Below are 25,710 nucleotides of genomic sequence, written 5' to 3'. Positions count from 1 at the left end.
CAAATGCCAGGATCGTGTGCCCATTGTACACATGTGCAGATGAATACAAGTATGGAGAGCTGTGAATTAAGGACCACAGAGTACTGGGTGCAGAGACACAAACTAGCTCCTCTGTTTGTCATCCTGGCCTGTACCCATCTGGCCAAACATCTGCTACACATACTCATGGTGTTTGTCTTACCTCTAGGTCGTTGTGATGTACAGCATAGGGCTGGGAGGGCATATTTCTACAGGCATCTGCTGAAAGTCTGGGACCATTAAACTGAGCTAATGGACAATAAACAGAATTCCTCCAGAATGCTTTCAAGTCAATCTTGCTGCAGGAACAATCATTGCATGAGTGTGTGAGAGACCTTTGGACCATCTCCTCACTGTCTTAAAAGTCATGGTCAACTTTCATTTAGCCAGGTTCCTTAGGAAGGCTCCCTTAAATCTTTGATTTATTGGCCATGTGAATGCATTTGCCATGAGCTTAACCTTCCTGCCTTTCTGAGTATATTAGGAAATTTGTCAGGGATGCAAATAAAAATATCTTAACAGGACAAAGATTCTCTCTCGCAACCCATATTTAATTCCCACATCCTGTATAGCAGAGATCCCTGGCTGCTAATGGAAAGCAAGAGTTTCCTAGAGCAGAAAGCAGATCTTGGCAACATCCAGTCCAAAGGGACAGAGAGAATATTTACACCACTGTTTCTATTGCCGAGCTCTGAGCTATGAAGCTTGAGCTGCAGCCAAAGTCAGGTGCGGTGAGATCACTGAGGTATTAAGAGCCCAGCAGCCAATTTCAGAGAGAAGGAACATCTTCCCCAAATGTGCTGGCAGAACACAATGCGCCTCTGGCAGAGCCTGGCAAAGCAGAGCCATCTTCTTATAAGATCCCTGACTGCTTGGTCTCCATAGAAAGTCTTCATCTCAGCCACAGGATCAGGCAAGAGCAGAACATTCTCTTCTAGGATGATGCAGGGAGGAAGTTCACCAAATGGCCTGCCTGGCTCAGCTTGCACAGGAGTTCCCACTGGCGCTCACTAGTTATGTCCTGAAAAGTTAACATACAAATGGACAGCAGGGATGGGCCTGGAAGCTGAGACAGGGCACCCAGCAGTTCTCATTGAGTTTGTTATTCTCATGCAGCCTGGGTTCATGCTTGCTAGAAGTCACCTTATGGCAGCTCTTCGATGTCTTATATGAAATCTCTCAATGTGATTCTAGTGGACCAGAGTCCACAAACCTGAAGCCACCCTGACTGCCATGACTTGGCTTTCCTGGGGGCCATCTCAGTAATGAGGCAAAGGACTGACCGGAACTGGATAGCCCCTTGGAATAAAAATTTTGGAAAGGAAAAGATGAACCAATAACAAATTACTCTAGGCAGGAAAGTTATCCCCTCTTCTGCCATCAGAAGCATGTGAATTGCCCACATAACTAGTGTGACGGGGTCAGTCCAGATGGCTACAGGAGAGTGCTCCTATTGGGTCCCAGGAAGAGGGAAGTACAAATATTTGCACTGTAAAAAACAAAAGTAGTAGTTTTCAATTCATCTAATACAAGTATGGTAGTGCAATCTCTTTATCATGAAAGTTGAACTTACAAATGTAGAATTATGTACAAAAACTAACTGCATTAAAAAATAAACCAATGTAAAACTTTAGAGCCTACAAGTATACTCAGTCCTATTTCTTGTTCAGCCAATTGCTCAGACAAACAAGTTTGCTTACATTTACAGGAGATAATGCTGCCCACTTCTTCTTAACAATATCACCTGAAAGTGAGAACAGGTGTTCACACGGCACTGTTGTAGCTGGCATCCCAAAATATTTACATGCCATTTGCTCTAAAGATTCATATGTCCCTTCATGCTTCAACCAACCAGGCAAAGTACTGACAAGCTTCAATAGGGCTTTATTTTCAAAGTGGAAACCTCTTTACCAAGCTGCTGCTGCACCCTCTGTAGCTCTCTCCCAGCCTCTCAACTCCTCCCCACTCCTTCATGTTTTCTGTCCTTTCAGACTCCCAAGAACCAGTGCTCCCAATTCTAACAATTACAAGCAACATCTAAACACCACATTCCCTCCTCGCTTAAGAAACTCTCCCAATTAAAATAAACATTATTGTTCTAACCACAGGAACAAATATGAAACAAGACACTATACCGTTGGCAGAAATATTACACTGAAAACACTGTAGATACTACATAACATAGTCTCTAGTCCAGACAGGTGGTCGTCTGGGTCTGACGGGTCATCTGTCAAGCCCCAGTTCCAGTGCAATGTCTTGTTGTGTTGGTACTACAGTGAAGTCATCCAATGCAGACTGGGTGTTGACATAATCTCCTCTTGGTGCATAGGCAGGTGCAAGATAAGAAGCATTCCATACCCACCCATGAGAAAGTTGATAGGTGTAAGGTCCCTTCTTCTCTATGATTTTAAGAGGAGCTGTGAATTTATGGTCCCCTTTGCATAAAATTCCAGGTTTTCGTATTCTAACAAAGGAACCACACTCAAACTTTGGTTGCTTAGCACCCTGCCACTTGTCTGTGAAAGCCTTAGACTTCGCTTGGTTTTATTCAACTGTTTTTCTCACATCATCCTCGGTTAGGGCAACAGGTCGTGCCTTCAACAATCCAGCAATGTTTAGTTTAGTATTCATCTGTTTCCCATGCAGTAACTCTGCGGGTGATCTTTGCATTGTGGCATGTCATGTAGCCCGGTATGCTTGCAAGAAATCAGTAGTGAAGGGTATCCAAAATCGCCCTTCCAGTTTAGCCGTTCGCAAACACTCTTTCAAACTTTGGTTAAACCGTTCGATTTCCCAATTGGCTTGAGGGTAATATAGGGATGACCTTCTGTGTAAAATGTTCCTCTGTGCTAGAAAAGTTTCAAACTCCAGGGAAGTAAATTGACTGCCATTATCTGAAATCAGTTCTTTGGGGTTACCGTCCCTGCTAAAAACCGAAAAGAGGAACTTAATTCCTGTTGCAAAAGAGATTTGCAATGTAAACGCTACCTCAAGCCATTTACTGAAATAGTCTATTAAAGTGATGGCATAATGGCAGTCAATTGGAGCAGTATCAAAGGGTCCTACAATGTCAATCTCCACTCTTTCCCATGCAGACTCAGGAAGAAGAACAGGCTGTAATGGAGGGGTACATATCACTGCTGTCTTATCATGCATTTGGCAAGTGACACAGGATTTTATGAGTGCTTCAATTTGAGAGTCCATTCCTGGCCACCAATACATATCCCATAGTCGTTGTTTGGTTCAGACAATTCCTTGATGAGTATCGTGTGCCAGGTGTATGAGTTTTGATTATAATTCTTCTCACACAAGGAGCCAGTGTGTATCTCATAGCACACAGCCATCAAGCAAAGAAAGTTCATCCCAAACTCTAAAATAAAGCAGCAAAACTGGGTCAAGGTTTTTAGGGTGACTGGGCCATCTCTTTCTCAGAAATTCCCGTAGTTTTCGTTGAATTGGACACGCTGAACAAGCAGCTTGAAATTGTTCTTTTGTAACTGCAGTGAGAGTGCTTGTAATAAGCGCAACCACTACATCCTCATACTCTGGTGGACCATTTGGTGAAGGCAAAGGCAGGTGAGAAAGGCAATCAGCTACCACATTTCAGTTTCCAGGCTTATATTCCATTTCATAATTGAAAGAGAGTAGTCTTGCAGACCGAGCAATACGATATCCTGCTCTTCTCAGTCCTTTCATGGTGAGCAACATTGTCAAAGGGCTGTGGTCTGTGCACAACTTGAAGATGCAGCCCCACAGGTAAGTTCTCCATTTTTCAGTAGCCCAGACACAAGCAAGTGTTTCTTTTTTAACTGTAGAATATTTTCTCTCAGCATTACTTAGTGTCCTTGAAGCAAATGCAACAGTCCTCTCTGAGTTGTCCTCATGAAGTTGTGTGTGAACAGCCCCAAGTCCATAATCAGAAGCATCAGTAGCTACAATTGTGGGCAATGCAGGACTGAATAGTGCAAGTACTGGACTATGTACAATCCAGTCTTTCACCATTTCTGTCAAGGTTCCTTCCCCACTCTGAACTCTAGGGTACAGATGTTGGGACCTGCATGAAAGACCCCCTTAGCTTATTCGTACCAGCTTAGGTTAAAAACTTCCCCAAGGTACAAACTTTGCCTTGTCATTGAACAGTATGCCGCCACCACCAAGCAATTTAAACAAAGAACAGAAAAAAACCCCACTTGGAGATGTCTTCCCCCAAAATATCCCCCCAAGCCTTACACCCCCTTTCCTGGGGAAGGCTTGATAATAATATCCTCACCAATTGATACAGGTGAACACTGACCCAAACCCTTGGATCTTAAGAACAATGAAAAATCAATCAGGTTCTTAAAAGAAGAATTTTATTTAAAGAAAAGGTAAAAGAATCACCTCTGTAAAATCAAGATGGTAAATACTTTATAGGGAAATCAGATTCAAAACATAGAGAATCCCTCTAGGGAAAACCTTATGTTACAAAAAGACACAAAAACAGGAATACACATTCCCTCCAGCACAGTGAATTTTACAAGCCAAAAAACAAAAGGAAATCTAACACATTGTCTAGCTAGATTAAGCTTACTAACTTTACAGGAGTTGGAAGGCTTGCATCCTTGATCTGTTCCCCGCAAAGGTATCACACAGACAGACAAAAACTTTTTTCCCCCTCCAGATTTGAAAGTATCTTGTTCCCTCATTGGTCATTTTGGGTCAGGTGCCAGCGAGGTTACCATAGCTTCTTAACCCCTTACAAGTGAAAGGATTTTGCCTCTGGCCAGGAGGGCTTTTATAGCATGGTATACAGAAAGGTGGTTACCCATCCCTTTATATTTATGACAGTTTCGAAACTAGCTTGTGCATCCGTTGTCCACACTAAGGTTGAACTTCTCCATAGTAATTCCCGTAATAGTTCAATGACAGAAGCATAATTGGGAATAAGGTTTGCAGATCTGTTGGAGGAGGAGCATTTGAAATTGCCAGGATATGATCTGGATCAGGTTTTAGACCAGCCTGTGAAATTGTATGCCCCAGAAAGGAGAGTTCAGTTTGTCTAAATTTGCATTTGGATCGATTGAGCTGGAGGCCTGCTCTGCTGATGCAGTTTAGTACAGACTGCAGGTTATTTTCATGCTCCTCAGAAGTATTTCCAAACACGATAATATCATCCAGATAGCACTGAACTCCATGTTGATTCTTCAGAATCAATTACATCATTTTTGGAAGCAATTAGGGCAGATGCGAAAAGGTATGGAGCACGTTTAAAACAAAATAGTCCCTCATGTGTAATAAATGCTGTGAAGTCTCTGCTATCTTCATGCAACATAACCTGGTGGTTGCACTCTACAAATCAAGAGTAGAAAACATCTTTGCTCCATGGAGTTCTGCAAATACTACTTCTATGTGAGGAAGAGGATGGCTGTCAATCACAATAGCTTTATTTGGCTCCTTTAAGTCCACATAAAGGTGAATGCCTCCACCCTTCTTCTGCATCACTGCTATAGGTGAAACCCATTCCAAGGAGTCGATCTCTTCAATAATGTCCTTTTGAACAAGTTTTCTAAGTTCCTCTGAAACAGCTTCCCTGACTGAAAATGGTAAGCGCAGTAACTTCTGTCCTACAGGCATCACATTATTCTGCATTTTAACTTTATGCAGAAACCCATAAGCACAGCTGAGTTTCTCCTCAACCTGGTGTTGTGTCCCAGCTGAAACTGGTGTGTGTACTGCAAGAGTGCTTTGCTGAGGAAGATCAATTCATCCATTAACTACCCTGAGATTTAAAGCAGCCACTAAATTTCTGCCAAGGATAGGAGTGCCTTTGTGGACAATGTAGAACTCTGCAGTTACACAGCAATCACCAAAAGTAACTATTACTGGCAGACAGCCATGTACTGGAATATGTTTTTTCAAATAGCACACCAAGTTAAGTTTGGGTTCAATAAGAGGTACATCTTTAAAATAATGCAGATAGATGGAATCAGGTAGTATAGATACTGCTGAGCCAGTGTCCAACATTAGCTGAATAGAGTGTAGTTTGCCTGAGGGTATGGCAAAAACATTTACAGTGCACTTTATCTGTTCTGGAATATGCGCAGTAGTGATTTTGTCCACGCTCAGCACAGTAACCTCTGGTATTGTAACTGCATGCACCTGTTGATTGAACTGGCTGCTGTGACATACTTTAGCAAAATGTCCAATCTTTCTGCAATGATTGCACTGAGCTACTTTTGCCGGACATCCTGTGTAGCTTGCAAGGTGTTGTGGGGATCCACAGCGAAAACATGCTCTTACTGTATTTTGAATTTGCTGATTCGGTGGTTTTTCATTAGTTTTCCTCTTGTAATCATTTGTCTGCAGCAATAGTGAACTTTTCTGCAAAGGAGTCACAGCCTTGACTGTGCTTCCTATATCCATGCTCATTATTTTGGCTTCAGCTGTAGCTGACTCAATCTGAGTAGCAGTGGTTATTGCTTTTTCTAGTGTAAATTGTGATTCTAGAAGTAAGCGTTCTCTTACACGAAGCATGGTTTTTTCTCCATAAACTGGTCTCTAATCCTCTCATCTGCCAAATTCCCAAAGTCACAAATTACAATCAGACTCCTCAGGGAAGCAATATACTGCCTTATAATTTCCCCTGGTTTCTGCTCACATTGGCAAAATCTGTAGCAATTAGCTACTACATTCACTTTTGGCACAAAAAAAATTATTTAATGCCATGAGTTCAGTCTCATATTTAGAGAATCTGCAAGGGGAAAAGTGTAAAATATATGCTGCCCTTCTGCTCCAAGGCAGTGGATTAGCAGAGCACGCTGTCTTACTTCAGAAATCTCTGTAGCACTGATTGCAAGCAGATAAGTCTCAAACATATGGATCCAGACAGTAAAAGCAATTGGAGGCTCACCTGGGCTTGCAGAAAGGGTGCAGGTGGGTTCAGAGGCAGAAGATCCATCCTCATCACCAAAATGTTGTATCAACCAGGCAAGGTACTAACAAGCTTCAACAGGACTTTATTTTCAAGTGGAAACCTCTTTACCAAGCTGCTGCAGGACCCTCTGTAGCTCTCTCCCAGCCTCTCAACTCCTCCCCCCTCCTTCCTATTTCTTGTCCTTTCAGACTCCCAACAGCCAGTGCTCCCAATTCTAATAATTACAAGCAACATCTAAACACCACACACCATTCCAGAGGACATGCGTCCATGCTGATGAGGGGTTCTGCTCAATAATAATCCAAAACAGTGCAGACCGACCTGTCATAAATATAAAGGGAAGGGTAAACCCCTTTGAAATCCCCCCTGGCCAGGGGAAAGCTCCTCTCACCTGTAAAGGGTTAAGAAGCTAAAGGTAACCTCGCTGGCACCTGACCAAAATGACCAATGAGGAGACAAGATACTTTCAAAAGCTGGGAGGAGGGAGAGAAACAAAGGGTCTGTGTCTGTCTGTAGTCGTCTTGGCCGGGGACAGAACAGGAATGGAGTCTTAGAACTTTTAGTAAGTAATCTAGCTAGGTATGTGTTAGATTATGATTTCTTTAAATGGCTGAGAAAAGAATTGTGCTGAATAGAATAACTATTTCTGTCTGTGTATCTTTTTTGTAACTTAAGGTTTTGCCTAGAGGGGTTCTCTATGTTTTTTTAATCTAATTACCCTGTAAGATATCTACCATCCTGATTTTACAGGGGGGATTTCTTTATTTCTATTTACTTCTATTTTTTATTAAAAGTCTTCTTGTAAAACACTGAATGCTTTTTCATTGTTTTCAGATCCAAGGGTTTGGGTCTGTGGTCACCTATGCAAATTGGTGAGGCTTTTTATCCAACATTTCCCAGGAAAGGGGGGGTGCAAGTGTTGGGAGGATTGTTCATTGTTCTTAAGATCCAAGGGTCTGGGTCTGTAGTCACCTAGGCAAATTGGTGAGGCTTTTTACCAAACCTTGTCCAGGAAGTGGGGTGCAAGGTTTTGGGAAGTATTTTGGGGGGAAGGACGCGTCCAAACAGCTCTTCCCCAGTAACCAGTATTAGTTTGGTGGTGGTAGCGGCCAGTCCAAGGATAACGGGGGTAATATTTTGTACCTTGGGGAAGTTTTGACCTAAGCTGGTAAAGATAAGCTTAGGAGGGTTTTCATGCAGGTCCCCACATCTGTACCCTAGAGTTCAGAGTGGGGGAGGAACCGTGACATGGTGGCACAGTGGTGGGATTAACCTGAAATCATTTTGAGATCCAGTTGAGATTTTTTGAACTAGAAATACAGATTTTAAAAAGGAATTTTTAGGAAGTCCAGAAAGCAGCTTTGAAACTGAAAGCAGCTTGGTTTCTCTCTGCTTTGTGGCCAAGCAGAGACAAAAGGGGATTATCCTGTGAATGGCAGGTTTTCTTTGCCTGGAGGCAGGGTACTTAACTCCTGCAGGGAAATTCACAGTCTTCCAACCCAGAGGTTTTTTTTTTCTTTTCTTCCTAAAAGTAAATAGGGGGTGTGTGCTCTACCCATTTGCCTGGAGACAAAAGTGGCAGGGTTTTTTTTAGGATTTTGATTTTTTTTTGTTTTACAAGGAGCACAGGTTTGAAAAGAATTTTTTTTTTCTTTGGGCTGGGTAAGCAGGTTTCCAAGTAGTTGGAGGTTTTTTGCTTTAATTTGGGCCCAGAGCAGAGACAAGGGAATTGTCTTTTTCTGTAGGCTGACAATCACTATCAGAGAATAGGTATTCTATTCCAGCACAGCAAAATTTTACAGCCACGTTTTGTTTGTTTATTTCTAAACCTCGGGTGTAAAGTTAGTTAAAAACAGAGAGGTTAGAATGGCCAAATCCTCGGCTCGACTACAGCTGGAATTAGCCAAATTTCAGGCTGAGGAAAAACAAAGGGAACATGAAAGACAGATAGAACTCATGCGGCTGGAGAAGGAGGTACAGGAGGCTGCCCACAAGAGGGAAATGGAGGCAAGGAAGCATGTGGAGGAGATGGAGAGGATAAAGGCCCAGCAGAATATACCAACAAACCCTAGCAATCCTTCTCCAGGTACCACTTCCCATCCCAGAAAGTTCCCCACCTACAAGGCAGGTGATGATACTGAGGCCTTCTTAGAAAACTTCGAAAGGGCCTGCCTTGGGTACAACATCTCTACTGACCAATACATGGTAGAGCTGAGGCCACAGCTCAGTGGACCCTTAGCTGAGGTGGCAGCTGAAATGCCTAAAGAACACATGAATAAGTATGAACTGTTTAAATCCAAGGCGAGAGTCAGAATGGGGATAACACCCGAGCAGTCTCGTCGGAGGTTCCGAGCCCTAAGGTGGAAACCAGACATGTCATTTACCCGACATGCCTACCACATTGTGAAACATTGGGATGCCTGGATATCAGGAGCAAGTGTTGAATCTCCAGTAAATTTGCCCTTCCTAATGCAAATGGAACAATTCTTAGAGGGTGTTCCTGAGGAAATAGAAAGATACATCCTAGATGGGAAACCCAAAACTGTAATTGAGGCAGGAGAGATTGGAGCCAGATGGGTGGAGGTGGCAGAGAAGAAGAAAACTGGTCGCAGTTGGAGCGGAGACCAGAAGGGACCACCCCAGACCACACCCTATTACCGGGGGCCGCCCAAAGCCCCACCTACCTCCCAAAGAACCCTCCAGACCCCTTATCGTCCCACCACCCCGTTCTCCAGCAACCCACCTCGCCCCGGTGACCCGTCAGCTGGACGATGTTTTAAATGTAACGAGCTGGGGCATGTAAAGGCCAACTGCCCCAAGAACCCCAACAGATTACAGTTCATTGCACTGGAATCACACCAGAGGTCCACAGGCCCAGATACCTCCCAGATACTCTTGGAGCGGAGGGAAACTGTGAGTGTGGGCGGGAAGAAGGTCACCGCGTGGAGGGACACCGGAGCACAAGTGTCAGCTATCCATGCTTCCTTAGTGGACCCCAATTTAATCAACCCAGAGATCCAAGTGACGATTCAACCCTTCAAGTCCAACTCTTTCAATTTGCCTACAGCCAAGTTGCCTGTCCAGTACAAGGGCTGGTCAGGAATGTGGACTTTTGCAGTCTATGATGATTATCCCATCCCCATGCTGTTGGGGGAAGACTTGGCCAATCACGTGAAGCAGGCCAAGAGGGTGGGAACGGTCACCCGCAGCCAGGCTAAACAAGCCGTGGGGCCTAGCTCTGTTCCGGAAACTTCTATCAGGGCCCGGTCAGAGGTGATGGACCCGGACCCCAGGCCAATGTCTGCAACAGCAGTAGTGGATCCAGTCCCAGAGACCCAGACGGAACCAGTCCCAGAACCGGAACCAGCCGAACAACCAACACCAGACCCCGTGCCAGCACTGAATCCAGTACTTGCAACCTCAACACCAGAGGGCCCCACCGAACCTGAACTGGCAGCAGCCGATAACCCTACACAAGAGGCTCAGCCGGAGCCTGAATCCCAACATAGTGCACCAGCGGAGAGCGGTTCACAGTCAACAGAAACAGCTCCATCCCCTATATCGCTTCCAGAGGGACCAAGCCTATGTCCCCAATCCAATGAGGAACTGATGTCTCCAGCATCAAGGGAACAGTTCCAGACCGAACAGGAAGCAGATGAAAGCCTCCAGAGAGCGTGGACGGCGGCACGGAGCAAACCACCGCCTCTCAGCTCTTCTAATCGATCCAGGTTTGTGGTAGAAAGAGGACTTTTATACAAGGAAACTCTTTCTGGGGGACACCAGGAAGACTGGCATCCTCAGAGACAGTTGGTAGTTCCAACTAAATACCGGGCCAAGCTCTTGAGCTTAGCCCATGATCACCCTAGTGGCCATGCTGGGGTGAACAGGACCAAAGACCGTTTGGGGGGGTCATTCCACTGGGAGGGAATGGGCAAGGATGTTTCTACCTATGTCCAGTCTTGTGAGGTGTGCCAAAGAGTGGGAAAACCCCAAGACCAGGTCAAAGCTCCTCTCCAGCCACTCCCCATCATTGAAGTTCCATTTCAGCGAGTAGCTGTGGATATTCTGGGTCCTTTTCCGAAAAAGACACCCAGAGGAAAGCAGTACATATTGACTTTCATGGATTTTGCCACCCGATGGCCGGAAGCAGTAGCTCTAAGCAACACCAGGGCTAAAAGTGTGTGCCAGGCACTAGCAGACATTTTTGCCAGGGTAGGTTGGCCCTCCGACATCCTCACAGATGCAGGGACTAATTTCCTGGCAGGAACTATGAAAAACCTTTGGGAAGCTCATGGGGTAAATCACTTGGTTGCCACTCCTTACCATCATCAAACAAATGGCATGGTGGAGAAGTTTAATGGAACTTTGGGGGCCATGATACGTAAATTCGTAAATGAGCACTCCAATGATTGGGACCTAGTATTGCAGCAGTTGCTCTTTGCCTACAGAGCTGTACCACATCCCAGTTTAGGGTTTTCCCCATTTGAACTTGTATATGGCCGTGAGGTTAAGGGGCCATTGCAGTTGGTGAAGCAGCAATGGGAGGGATTTACACCTTCTCCAGGAACTAACATTCTGGACTTTGTAACCAACCTACAAAACACCCTCCGAACCTCTTTAGCCCTTGCTAGAGAAAACTTACAGGATGCTCAAAAAGAGCAAAAAGCCTGGTATGATAAACATGCCAGAGAGCGTTCCTTCAAAGTAGGAGACCAGGTCATGGTCTTAAAGGCGCTCCAGGCCCATAAAATGGAAGCATCGTGGGAAGGGCCATTCGTGATCCAGGAGCGCCTGGGAGCTGTTAATTATCTCATAGCATTCCCCACCTCCAACCGAAAGCCTAAGGTGTATCATATTAATTCTCTAAAGCCCTTTTATTCCAGAGAATTAAAGGTTTGTCAGTTTACAGCCCAGGGAGGAGACGACGCTGAGTGGCCTGAAGGTGTCTATTACGAAGGGAAATGTGCTGGTGGTGTGGAAGAGGTGAACCTCTCCATGACCCTTGGGCGTATGCAGCGACAGCAGATCCAGGAGCTGTGCACTAGCTACGCGCCAACGTTCTCAGCCACCCCAGGACTGACTGAACGGGCATACCACTCCATTGACACAGGTAATGCTCACCCAATTAGGGTCCACCCTTACCGGGTGTCTCCTCAAGCTAAAACTGCTATAGAACGGGAGATCCAGGATATGTTACAGATGGGTGTAATCCGCCCCTCTGAAAGTGCATGGGCATCTCCAGTGGTTCTAGTTCCCAAACCAGATGGGGAAATACGTTTTTGCGTGGACTACCGTAAGCTAAATGCTGTAACTCGCCCAGACAACTATCCAATGCCACGCACTGATGAACTATTAGAGAAACTGGGACGGGCCCAGTTCATCTCTACCTTGGACTTAACCAAGGGGTACTGGCAGGTACCGCTAGATGAATCTGCCAAGGAAAGGTCAGCCTTCATCACACATCTCGGGCTGTATGAATTTAATGTACTCCCTTTCGGGCTGCGAAATGCACCCGCCACTTTCCAAAGACTTGTAGATGGTCTCCTAGCGGGATTAGGAGAATATGCAGTCGCCTACCTTGACGATGTGGCCATATTTTCGGATTCCTGGGCAGACCACCTGGAACATCTACAAAAAGTCCTTGAGCGCATAAGGGAGGCAGGACTAATTGTTAAGGCTAAGAAGTGTCAAATAGGCCTAAACAGAGTGACTTACCTTGGACACCAGGTGGGTCAAGGAACTATCAGCCCCCTACAGGCCAAAGTGGATGCTATCCAAAAGTGGCCTGTCCCAAAGTCAAAGAAACAGGTTCAATCCTTCTTAGGCTTGGCCGGTTATTACAGACGATTTGTACCGCACTACAGCCAAATCGCTGCCCCACTGACAGACCTAACCAAAAAGAAACAGCCAAATGCTGTTCAGTGGACCGGAAAGTGTCAGAAGGCCTTTAACAAGCTTAAAGCGACACTCATGTCTGACCCTGTACTAAGGGCCCCAGACTTTGACAAACCGTTCCTAGTAACCACAGATGCATCTGAGCGTGGTGTGGGAGCAGTTTTAATGCAGAAAGGACCTGATCAAGAATTCCACCCTGTAGTGTTTCTCAGCAAAAAACTGTCTGAGAGGGAAAGCAACTGGTCAGTCACTGAAAAAGAATGTTATGCCATTGTCTACGCTCTGGAAAAGCTACGCCCATATGTTTGGGGACGGCGTTTCCACCTGCAAACCGACCATGCTGCACTAAAGTGGCTTCACACCGTCAAAGAAACTAACAAAAAACTTCTTTGGTGGAGTTTAGCTCTCCAAGATTTTGATTTCGACATCCAACACATCTCAGGAGCTTCTAACAAAGTGGCTGATGCACTCTCCCGTGAAAGTTTCCCAGAATCAACTGGTTAAAATCGTCCTTGAGATGTGGAAAATATTGTTAGTCTTTATGTACTTGGTAGTATATTTAGAGATGCATGTGTCTTATTAACTCTGTTTTCCTAGAGCTCCAGGAAGAAATCCCAGCCAGTGTTTCACCCTAGCTGAGATTTGGGGGGCGTGTCATAAATATAAAGGGAAGGGTAAACCCCTTTGAAATCCCTCCTGGCCAGGGGAAAGCTCCTCTCACCTGTAAAGGGTTAAGAAGCTAAAGGTAACCTCGCTGGCACCTGACCAAAATGACCAATGAGGAGACAAGATACTTTCAAAAGCTGGGAGGAGGGAGAGAAACAAAGGGTCTGTGTCTGTCTGTAGTCGTCTTGGCCGGGGACAGAACAGGAATGGAGTCTTAGAACTTTTAGTAAGTAATCTAGCTAGGTATGTGTTAGATTATGATTTCTTTAAATGGCTGAGAAAAGAATTGTGCTGAATAGAATAACTATTTCTGTCTGTGTATCTTTTTTGTAACTTAAGGTTTTGCCTAGAGGGGTTCTCTATGTTTTTTTAATCTAATTACCCTGTAAGATATCTACCATCCTGATTTTACAGGGGGGATTTCTTTATTTCTATTTACTTCTATTTTTTATTAAAAGTCTTCTTGTAAAACACTGAATGCTTTTTCATTGTTCTCAGATCCAAGGGTTTGGGTCTGTGGTCACCTATGCAAATTGGTGAGGCTTTTTATCCAACATTTCCCAGGAAAGGGGGGGTGCAAGTGTTGGGAGGATTGTTCATTGTTCTTAAGATCCAAGGGTCTGGGTCTGTAGTCACCTAGGCAAATTGGTGAGGCTTTTTACCAAACCTTGTCCAGGAAGTGGGGTGCAAGGTTTTGGGAAGTATTTTGGGGGGAAGGACGCGTCCAAACAGCTCTTCCCCAGTAACCAGTATTAGTTTGGTGGTGGTAGCGGCCAGTCCAAGGATAACGGGGGTAATATTTTGTACCTTGGGGAAGTTTTGACCTAAGCTGGTAAAGATAAGCTTAGGAGGGTTTTCATGCAGGTCCCCACATCTGTACCCTAGAGTTCAGAGTGGGGGAGGAACCGTGACACGACCCATATTCATTTTCATCATCTGAGTCAGATGCCACCAGCAGAAGGTTGATTTTCTTTTTGGTGGTTCGGGTTCTGTAGTTTCCACATTGGAGTGTTACTCTTTTAAGACTCCTGAAAGTAAGCTCCACACCTCATCCCCCTCAGATTTTGGAAGGCACTTCAGATTCTTAAATCTTGAGTCAAGTGCTGTAGCTATCTTTAGAAATCTCACATTGGTACCTTCTTTGCGTTTTGTCAGATCTGCAGGGAAAGTGTTCTTAAATCGAACATGTGCTTGGTCACCATCTGAGACTGCTATAACATGAACTATATGGCAGAATGCGGGTGAAACAGAGCAGGGGACATACAATTCTCCCCCAAGGAGTTCAGTCACAAATTTGATTAACGCTTATTTTTTTAACGAACATCATCAGCATGGAAGCATATCCTCTGGAATGGTGGATGAAGCATGAAGGGACATACGAATATTTAGCATATCTGGCACATAAAACTTTGCAATGCTTGTTCTCACTTTCAGATGACATTGTAAATAAGAAGCAGGCAGCATTATCTCCCATAAATGTAAAAAAACTTGTTTGTCTTAGCAAAGAAGTAGGATTGAATGGACTTGTAGGCGCTAAAGTTTTACATTGTTTTGTTTTTAAGTGCAGTTACGTAACAAAAAAAATCGACATTTGTAAGTTGCCCTTTCACGATAAAGAGACTGCACTACAGTACTTGTATGAGGTGAATTGAAGAATATTATTTATTTTGTTTATCATATTTACAGTGCAAATATTTGTAATAAAAATAATATAAAATGAGCACTGTACACTTTGTATTCTGTGTTGTAATTGAAATCAATATATTTGAAAATGTAGAAAATATTTAATACATTTCAATTGGTATTCTATTATTTAACAGTGCGATTTAATCACAATTAATTTTCTTAATCACGATTACATTTTTTGAGTTAATCGCATGAGTTAACTGCGATCAATAGACAGCCCTACTTTAAATCTTATTAAATTATGTAGAATCTGTTTGACCCACACAAGGTTGTGCTTAGGTGTCGTAAGGTTGGGCACCACTGCGCTAGAAGATTGCTGTCACAAGGTAACTGTCCCTTTCAGGGTATGGATCACAGCTCCACCAATGGAATAGTGAGCTCTCCTCTCCCCAGGGGTGGGAAATGATGTCATGTGACTGGTGGGTCATGTGATTCCAGAAGGGGAATCTTGTTTTAAATAGTTTAGTCTGTGAAGAGTTACTGGGAGAGCCAGGAGACAAGTCAGGGTGGGGTGTTGTAGGACCACCTCAGGGGGAGCTTTGGAGGCAGGGTCCTCACCACAGCTGCTCTGGTGCTGTGAGGCTGAGTCCATTAATGCTTGTCATGCATTTTGCGATCCAGACAGAAAGCCCTGAAGCATTTGTATTTCAGCAGGGACTCATTTCAGGGAAGTGTTGTGGCAAGGCCTCGAGACAGGATGCTGCTGACACAAGTTTGTGGCCACACTAGTTGCCCCACGTGGAGCTGACACATTCCTTGGAATGGAAGCTCCACACTGGAACCAAGTTCTTTTGTCTGATTTTTCTTATCAGGCCTGACCCTGCCCTGTGTGATCCTCAGTCCAGTGGTCATGTAGTTATTCCCAGGGAGAATTATAGGATTTATGCAATATAAAGGCGGTGAAGTGAAGGTGTAGTTAAGAGTGGACTGTCCACTCAGTTCTTGCCTGGAGCAAGACTACTATGGGCACCTGCTGGAACATGCTCACTGGAACGAGCCTCTCACTTTTGAATTTGCAAGCACCTGAGTTACGCCGCAAAACCTGGACAGAGAGAGCATGTTGATTGGGGGAGGGGTTGTCTGCACAGAGGAGAGAGAAACTGCAGACATTGTCCATTTCTCTGTCTGAGCTCCCTCTTCAAAGACACTGAACAGTATGACACAGGCTCTTCCAAACACAGTTCTAGTATCTGTTCTTGTTGTTCAGTGCTACAATGCACTGGAATCTAAACAGTGTTGCTTTCTTGGTCTTATCTCTACAATTATTTGATTCCAAACTCTTCACTCCTCAACTGTCCTTAACAGATTGCACTGATGATGATACTGAGAGGTGGGAAATGATGTAAAGGCAAAGTCTGACAATTTAGCAAGTTCCCACAAGGTACAGTATATCACACAATACAATGTTTTATGTACTAAATATTTTCCCTCTTAAGTAGAAGGATTTAGAGAGCAAAATGTGATATCTTGAGATATTTAAGGCATTATAGGTTGTTGTTGTTTTTTTAAACGCACAGTTTTCAAATGTGGTCCCCAGAGAAAGCTGTAAATTGAATTCAAGCACCAGGTAAGTGACACCAGAAAGATTTTTGCTCCAGGTGATCAAAATATTGAGGGAGATACTCAGAACAGGGATTCATTGTGAAGGCAGATGAAGCTGCAGAACTGACATAGCTGGTCTGTGGGGGAGTCAGCACTCTAAGCATGAACACCTCTGCCAGCCATGGGATTTGCTTGCTATTGATGCAGATAGTTTCTCCTTAAGAAAGGGAGGGTGGGGAAAAGGTGGAAAGGAGCAGTAGCTCTAAGGTGTGTGTTACGGGTGCTGATCCCTGTACAGATGTGCACTTATTTATGCATAAGTACGCTGTTCAAAGTGGGGTTCTGGAATAGAATGATGATCCAAAGCCAGCTAAAGTCATTGGAAGTCTCTCTACTGACTTTAATGTGCTTTGGATCAAGCATGTCTTTCATAGATGCATGTCATAAAGATGACAGCCCACCAAGGGGTTTGTTCCATTACAGGATGTTCAAAATGTATTTGCAATGCATTTTTTCCTTTATTTTTCTGTTTCAGTTAGATCATAAGCACTTACACCGGTCTCTGGGTGCTTGTCCCAAACATGAATATATACAGAAATTACATACAAGGACTACATACAAAGAATGTTACTCTGGTTTCAAAATTAAGAATGTAAAAGATGGGGAAATGCCAGATTTATAGTTGCCCAGGTGTCCTTAATTCAGCTGCCAAACTCTGGAGTCTGGGTCCTGTGGAAAAAATATTGTACAAGGGGGCTGGATCAAGGCTGCATGGTTCGCAAAAGTTGAGGATGTTTTAAAAGTGCCAGAAAGTTGTTCTTTTTCTTTTGCTACCTTGCAACTTTTCCAAAGTTGGAGAAGGTTTGAAAAGTTAGAGAGGAAGAAGGAAAAAGTTGGAGGGACATTGCCTGGACATTATTAAGTTTATTGCACTCAGTGGCAAAAAGATGGAGAGAGGGGAAAATTAAAAAAAATCATTTTTTCAAAATAATATTTTGTGAAATGTCTTGAAAACAAAAAAAATTCCTTTTGCACAAGCAGCCAAGGACTGTGCTTTCAGTTCAAGCAATGAAGAGAATAGGTCTCTAATACAGAGCGATCTGGACCACTTGGCCAACTGGGCACAAGCAAACAACATGTGTTTTAATACCGCTTTGTGTAAATGTATACAGCTAAGAAAAAAGAATGTAGGCCAAGAATAGGGGTCTCTATCCTGGGAAGCCATGACTCTGAAAAACATTTGGGTGGATAGTTGAACATGAGAGCCCAGTGCGATACTCTGGCCAAAAGGGCTAATGCAATCCTGGGGTGCATAAACAGAGGAATCTTGAGTAGGAGTAGAGAGGTTATTTTACCTCTGTATATGGCTGCTGGAACACTTGGTCCAGTTCTGGTGCGGAGAGGATTCAGAGAAGAGCCGCAAGGCTTAGAAAACCTGCCTTAGGGTGATAAATTCAAGGAGTTCAATCTATTTAGTTTAACAAAAAGAAGTTGAAGGGGTGACTCAATCACAGTCTATAACTAGCTCTGTGGGGAACAAATATTTGATAATGGGCTCTCCAACTTAGCAGAGAGGGGTCTAACATGATCCAAGGGCTGGAAGTTGAAGCAGGACAAATTCGAACTGGAATTAAGGTGTACATTTTTAACAGTGAGAGTAAGTAACTGCTGGAATAGCTTACCAAGAGTCGTGGTGGATTCTCCATCACTGACAATTGTTAAATCAAGACTGCTGGAGGAATGATGTTGGGGCAGGTCTGTGGCCTGTGCTATGCAGGTCAGACTAGCTGGTCACAGTGGTCCCTGTGGCTATGAAAAAGCATTCTTGCATCCAGTCCTAATACAGCGTTCAGCCAGGGGCATTATTTTCAGTTGGCTGGCTTGCCTTTTTTCCATCTCTCGCCTGGCACAAGTGTGTGTGTGGAGGGGGCTCAGCTGGCAACCAGCCCTTTCAGGGACTTTCAGTAGCAAGCGAAACACTCCAGTCTCCTCTCCTAGCCTCGTTGCGCTGGGACTTTGCTCTTGCCCCCGCAGCCCCAGCGCAACAAGGTTCCTGCTCCGACCTCGACCCGCCTGCGCCAACAGCAGCCAAGCCTGGAGGCTTCACTCAGCCCGAGCCGGAGCCGCCGCCTGCCTTCCCCGCCTTCATCCCTCCTCCTCCTCCTCTCCTGCTCAGCGGAGAGGGAGGCGCAGCCCGGCTCCCAGGAGATGCCCGGCGGCCGACTCTCTCCTTGCTCCCATTGGCCTACTGGGGGTCGCCTAACGTGCTGCGGCGGCGGCTGGGTGCGCTAGCCGCTGGGAGCGCACTTGCAGGGGGCGACAGGCGGGGCCGCTTGGAGCAGCAGCATAAGCGCGGCTGGCTGGCGAGGGAGTTTTGCAGCCCGGCGGCAGCGACCGTGTCTGCGCCCTGCCCAGCGATGAGCAGCCCGAAAGTCCCGGCCCGGCCAGAAGCGGCTGCGGTGCCCCGGAGCTAGGGCTGCCTTGCCCCCTGGCCAGCGGCTCGGAGGTCAGCAGCAGCCGGCCGCGGAGAAGATGCGCCCCCGGCTGGCACGGCCCCTGGGCGCCCTGGGCGCAGCGCGCTGAGCCAGGCGCAGCCGGCTGCTGCCCTGAGTGGCTTGGTGCGGGCGGGCCGGGGTCCCCCGGTTCTTCTGCGCTGAGCCGGCAGGCAGGCGGCTCCGAGGAGACAGGGACAATGTACGCGGGGCGCAAGAGGAGGAAGCCCGTGCAGAGGACGTAAGTAGGGAGCCGGAGGGGGAGGCTGGAACCTGCCTCGCTGGCTCGACCCCCTGGCAGGGAGCTCTCCCTTGGGGGCAGCAGCACAGGGCTGGCGGGGAGGTGGGTGTCTGGAGCTGGGGTGCACGTTCGGGGTGGGGGCGAGGTGGCATTGCTCTCCAGGCAGCACTCTGCCCCTTTAGCTCCCAAAACTTGACAGAGCATGTGTTGGGTTGGAGGGAGAATGAATCCAACCCGCCTGCCAAAGGACTCTGCCTCCCACCCCAGTGCCTGCCCCGGAGCTACCGGCGGTCTGCCTCCTGCGGACTTTCCCCCCATTGCAGCATTCACAAGCCGACTTCTCTCTCTTTTTTTCTTGAAACCCCTCGTTCATTTCATCGCTCCCTAGCTCCGCTGCTACGGATTTCCGCTGGGCAGCGGTTGAAACTAGATTTCTATGTGTATTTCCCAGCTGTGGATGTTCCTTGCCAAGGAGGAAAAGCCAGAGTTTGAGCCTGATGAGGCCCTGTGATGCAATGCCAGCACGGTGAAATTGCCTTGGTAAAATGGTGCCAATGAACTCCCTCCCCAACCTTAAAAAAGTCCTTTTCATGAGAACCTATGCAGGATATTTGTTGAAAACATAGGCACGATCTATGGTCTGCGTACATTTGCATGTTGTATGGTCTGCATACATATGGCTATTGCACCATATGTCACATCTTCCGTACAAGATAGGCTGGAGCTATCACCCACAGTTGGTCTGGAAGTTTTATATAAAGGTTTCAAAGACTTCACATGGGGCATGTTATGATAAAGAACTCTTTAAATTATCAGTAGCCTCCATTTGAAAAAGATACTAGTGAACAATAGTTGTCCTTTCAAGGGCTGACCTATTTTTAGTTGATAACCTTCCCAAAGATTAATGATGGAAAGGGTGGCTTTTTAAGTTGTCCCATTGACCAGATCGGATCCTGTGAACATGCCCTAAAAGAAGTTACCATGGCAGATATTTGGAATCAAAAGAGGTGCCTTAGTTATTTTATTGACTTTAAAAAAAAAACAAATGTTCTTTTTGTAACTGGAGCGTGTGGATTTCAGGTTATCCCTTGCCTTTTCTCGTGGTGAGACTCCGAATTATTTTATAATTGATAAAATAATGTGGTACATCTTCAGAAGGCTACAATGAACTTCAGGTTTGTGCTTTCTACCCACATGTGTACATATGGCCCTTGCCCTCCCGCTGCCCTTCCCCCCCACTATTGGCAGGTCTTTGACTGGGATCATGAAGAACAACTGCAGCTCATTCTTGTTTTGATGCAAAGGGGTTAATTGTAAGTGCTTGGGGCAGGGACCATATGTTATTCATCTGGGGATCAGGGTGCACGGTGCTAGAAACATATGAATAGCAGGAATGAATAAGGGCTTGAAGTAAGAGTTCCCATTCTGTTAAGAAATCAAGAGTGGAGGTCGGCAGTCTGGCAGCCCTCGCAGGAATGCCAATTGTCATAGTCCCTTCTCACACCCTTGCTGTGTGCTGGAGAGTGCTGTGAACTCTGCAGGTGTGTTTGTGATGTGTCTTCCTTTGCTCCTCCCCCCGGCAGAGTGAAGCCGCCACCCCCAGAAGGTGTGAAGTTGAACCCCTCCAAGCGCCATAGGGATCGGCTGAACTCGGAGCTGGAGCGGCTGGCTAGCTTGTTGCCTTTCCCCGAAGAGGTCATCTCTACCCTGGATAAACTCTCCATCCTGCGCCTCAGTGTCAGCTACCTCAGGGCCAAGAACTTCTTCAACAGTAAGAGCAAACTGTGGGAGGGTGGGAGACTGGAGTGGGCCCTTTCCTATTAAATACACCATTTTCCCTTCAGCACTGCAACAGGACCAGCAAGGTACACACTGCAGGGAAATCTCACCCTTTGTGTTAACATGCTGGCAGAAGAAGATTGTTTCATTGCATAAGGGAATGGTTATTGTGAAAATCTGATTCCTGTATGTTGCCGGCACCTTTCACTCACCCCCACACCTGCAGACATTAAAACGGACTTTCACCACCAACACAATGTAATGTGGATCTGCCACTTCACACTCATATTAAGGGAAGCTACTGGGAAGGTAAAAAGCCCTCTGAAACTTCATGCTTATCTGGTGCTACATTTTCCTGCATTGGAAAGCAGAAGTCCCAGAAGACTGAGCATGTCCCTTCCATCAGATCTCTTATATCTGTTCTGTATTTAGCCTTTTATTTGAAATATGGCACATGGAATCTTGTCTAAAATCAGTTAGCTCCAGGATCAGATGTGTTTTAGCTTGATTGAATTTTGGCGAGAGAAGCACTCCCTGTTTCTGAGGACAGCATGGTAATTCCCTGGCAGTACAATGGCATCTCCTGCCGCAATAGTCTTCAAATTGGGCTTGTCCTCTTCTTACTTTTCAGTACTAATTTTTATCTCTTGAGCCGAAGAGCTCAGAGGAGCAGAATCTGTTCCCATTCAGAATACTATACTGGAACGAGAGGAATCAAATCTATTAGGAAGCCTAGATAGCAGACTAATAATACCAGATCTCAGTGCTCAGGATGCATCTAATTGAGCAGCGTTGTCATAGCTGTGTTGGCCACAGGATATAAGAGAGTCAAGGTGGGGGAAGTAATATCTTATTGACCAGCTTCTGTTGGTGGAAGGGACCCGTTTTCAAGCTTTGCAGAGTGCTTTTTCAGACCTGAAGAGCTCTGTGGAGCTCAAAAGCTTGTCCCTTCCACCAACAGAAGTTGGTCCAATAAAATATATTCCCTCCCCAACCTCGTCTCTAGTTTAGTAGTCAATTTATTGCCTGTTAAAGTCAGAGTTCCTGATCAAAATGAGTGTAGTTTTTGATGCATTTGTTTACTTAGGGTGTGTCTACACTGCAGCATAAGCCCATGTTTAAGGCCCGGGCTCAGGCATAACTCCCCTGGCGTCTACACTGCAATTGTGCTAACCCAAGGCTTGGACCCAGGATCCCAGTTAAGCTGGAACCCAGCATCTGAGCCCTATTGCTTTGCAGTGTAGATGCAGTCCCGCTTGACTCGGGTCCCGGGAGTCAGTTGAAAATATCCCACAATTCTATGGGACAGCTTCCTTAGTCCTCTCTATCCCAACAATCTGCGATCCACTCTTTTGAAAATGGAAGCCACCTTCCTTTGCTAAGAGCAGCAGCTCAGGGCAGCATTAACCCATTCTCTTCTGATCACCGATCTGCAAGCACAGATCTGTCAGAGAGCCTCCTGAGTTTGCAATGGAGAGCAAACCCATCAAGCCTTTTGCAAAGTGAGCTGCTTCCTGATAACGTGCAGGGCAGGCAGTAAAGTTTCCCCACAGTGCACCATCATCCTAGGGCTAGAGCAGCTATATTTTGAGGGGCACTAGGGACTCTGCAATATGGTTACTTGGCTCTGTGCATTATAGTGTGGGTGCCAGAGTCCTAGGTTCAAACATGGGTTAGAAAAGTCTTAGCATAGGGTTAAAATACAGTGTCGACACTCATACCCAGGGTTCCCTAACTCAAGTCCCACTAAACCTGGGATTACATTGCAGTGTAGACATACCTTTACACACACATTTGATACTACTGATGGCCAGAGGTGAAAGTAATTTAAAGGACTTACCGGTACTCCGGAGCCCTGAGCAGGGGGTGTGGCCTTGACCTGAAGATTTAAAGGCCCCAGGGCTCCAGCTGCAACTGGGAACCCGGGAGCCTTTAAATCACCCCCAGAGGCAGCTGGGAGCCCCGGGACTCAGGGGCGATTTACCACAGCGGAGCTCAGGCCCTTTAAATCACAGCTGGAGCCCTGCCGCCACTACCCCAGGGCTCCGACAGCAGGGCTCAGACGGCGCTTTAAAGAGCCCAGGGCTCTGGCCACTGCGGGGAACCCTGAGCCCTTTAAAGAGCCAGCCTGGGGAAGCCGGTCCGGCACAGTGTACTGGCTCTTGCCGGTACGCCGGACCAGACCAGCTTACTTTCACTTCTGCCGATAGCACTTAAACAGTTTCAGATTAAAGGTTTCAGGTTTTTTCCCTGTTATACTCTTTAAGTGACCAACTTAATCCTGGATACTGAACATAATTTAGCTGTCTCTGCATCGATTGTTTTAAATTAGCACTATGTTTTTGTAGCTTTTAAACTAAACTGCTTCAAGATAAGTTTCATGGCCAACAAAAGTGTAGCCTTAGTCATTCTTGTTTAAAATATCCTCAGTTGCTTTCATTTTATTTGGCACTGTTGGCCCATGCCGTTAAAATACACATAATAACTGATTCTCAGTGGCATAGAACATAGGTGTTTTATTAATGGAGACAAATAGAAATGCATACAGAATGTGTTTTATCTTTTCCTCACAGTATATTTTTGAGATACTATTTTATATTAAGATTTTTCATTGTTATGCCAATGAGAAAAAAATGAAGTGTGTGAGCTGTTCATTTGCCATGTTTTGACAGAAGCATTTTAATACCAAAGCACATGATTGTTTGGAATTGCAGGGCTCTTTAAAAATTGCATTGGTTTTGTTTGAGGGTTTGTGATGGGGTGGGTGTCCCCATCCAATGCAGGGTGAGTTCACCCTGACCCTCCAGCTGTCCTTTACCTTGAGGTGGTAAGACCAAAGGACTGAAATTTATGGGGTAACCCTGGTTTGCAGGGCAGCCCAGCCTAACAGCCAGGTGTAAGTGTATTTGGGACCAGTTTGGTTTAGAGGCTGGGACCAGCTCCCTTCAGAACAGGGTCTGACTACATCCGGAGTCAATCAGAGCCACCATGGGTGTTCCATTTACATGCACGGGAAACCCGAGCTTCCCTGGGGCCTTCTTCTGGGCCCGTGGGCTAATTACCCATCCCTATCTGCCGTTATAATCTATATAGGGGCAATCCCTTCAGAAAATGCCTCTTGTCCACACTCATAACAACGGTCTCAGGTCCACTTTCACCATGCCAGTCCCTGCCTGGAGGACTTCACCCTGCCAGGGCAGGACTCAAGTAGCTATCAGCCTCTGTGTCAAGTCTGAGTGATTGGTGGGGGTTCTGGATGGGCGTCAGTATCCTCTGGGCTTGTTCCAGCCAGTTTATCTCGTACCACTGACACTTCAGGCTTTCAGTATCGTGGTTCCCCACTTCTGCTGCCAAGTAATCTTCCATCAGCCCTACAGCATCCATACGCGTTACAGACTGGTGTTGTCGCACCCATTCCTTGCCCCTGCAGGGATCTGGGTGAAGTGCAACAGGACTATGGTTTCTGCTACCTGGGCCCCAGACCACTTGTCAGGTTCCAACCACCGCCAGGCGATACCTCTGAGGCGTTGGCCCACTGCTCTTGGTCTGGCCCCAGAAGGATAACACTCTCGACAGAAACACTGTCGCTATGTTTCATGTCTGATGCCAGTTTGGTTGGGATTGCTGCCTTCACCTTATCATCATCTAGTGCGTCCAAGTGGTCAAGATTGCGATAAACTGACGGGGCAGGCCCAGTGTGGGTGGCCCAGTGCCCTGGGAGCCAATGTGTGGTGGTGGGCACCCACTCAAAGTCACTAGGAACACTTCAGGGTCATCCCCAGGTCCCATCTTGGTAAGCTACAGCAGGAGTCCAGATGGCATGGAGCCAGGGTTGGATTCTGCTAGTATGGTGGTCGGAGTGCCCCCTGGCTGCAGTAAAGCCGCCATCTGCTGCACAAGACTCTCCTGCTGGGCTTGATGATGGGGGGCTAGTCTCCACATCATTTGTGGTTGTTGATTGGCAGCTGTACCTGTTGCTATTTGTGTGCTTTTTGTTGTTGGCTCTCCAAGAGCCATTTCAATACTTTCTTTGACTCCATCTCAAGGCCTAATATTCCCCAAGTGGAGAGGTACAAGTATCCATGGTGGAAATGGTGTCTTCCCTCTTCCTGGGCTTCTCAACACAGGCCTCTCAGCAGGCCCTCATCACTGCCTGCATTCTCCACCACGTGCAATGGGGTGGGTGTCCCCATCCAGAGCAGGGAGAGTTCCCTCCCATCCCTCCAGCTGTCCTTTACCTTGAGGTGGTAAGACCTAAGGACTAAAATCAACAGGGTAACCCTGGTTTGCAGGGCAGTGAGACTTAGTGGCTGGGGTCAATAAAGTACCCATGATTTACAGGGCAGTAGGGCCTAGTGTCTGGAGTCAATACAGTTACCTGGCTTCTCAGGGCAGTGGGGCCTAATGGCCAGAGCCAATAGGGGGAGGGATAGCTCAGTGGCCTGCTAAACCCAGGGTTGGGAGTTCAATCCTTGAGG

At 46.1% G+C, this 25,710-nt stretch overlaps 1 protein-coding gene across 1 annotated transcript in view; it reads left to right on the top strand.

The window, feature by feature from the left end:
• Positions 1-18,943: 18,943 nt before the first annotated feature.
• The window catches only part of LOC311528032 (aryl hydrocarbon receptor-like), a 131,014-nt gene continuing 124,247 nt past the window's right edge, over positions 18,944-25,710 (top strand). Inside the window, exons 1-2 of the mRNA XM_084642629.1 lie at positions 18,944-19,453; positions 21,037-21,224. Of these exons, the coding sequence (XP_084498755.1) occupies positions 19,413-19,453; positions 21,037-21,224 (229 nt within the window). The 5' untranslated portion in view covers positions 18,944-19,412. The remainder of the gene's footprint in view (positions 19,454-21,036; positions 21,225-25,710) is intronic.

This window comes from Lepidochelys olivacea (genome assembly GCF_965140295.1).
Source record: "Lepidochelys olivacea isolate rLepOli2 genome assembly, chromosome: 11".
Lineage (NCBI taxonomy): Eukaryota > Metazoa > Chordata > Testudines > Cheloniidae > Lepidochelys > Lepidochelys olivacea.
The sequence above is the reverse complement of the archived record's forward strand: the minus strand, read 5'-3'. Positions and strand labels throughout refer to the sequence as shown.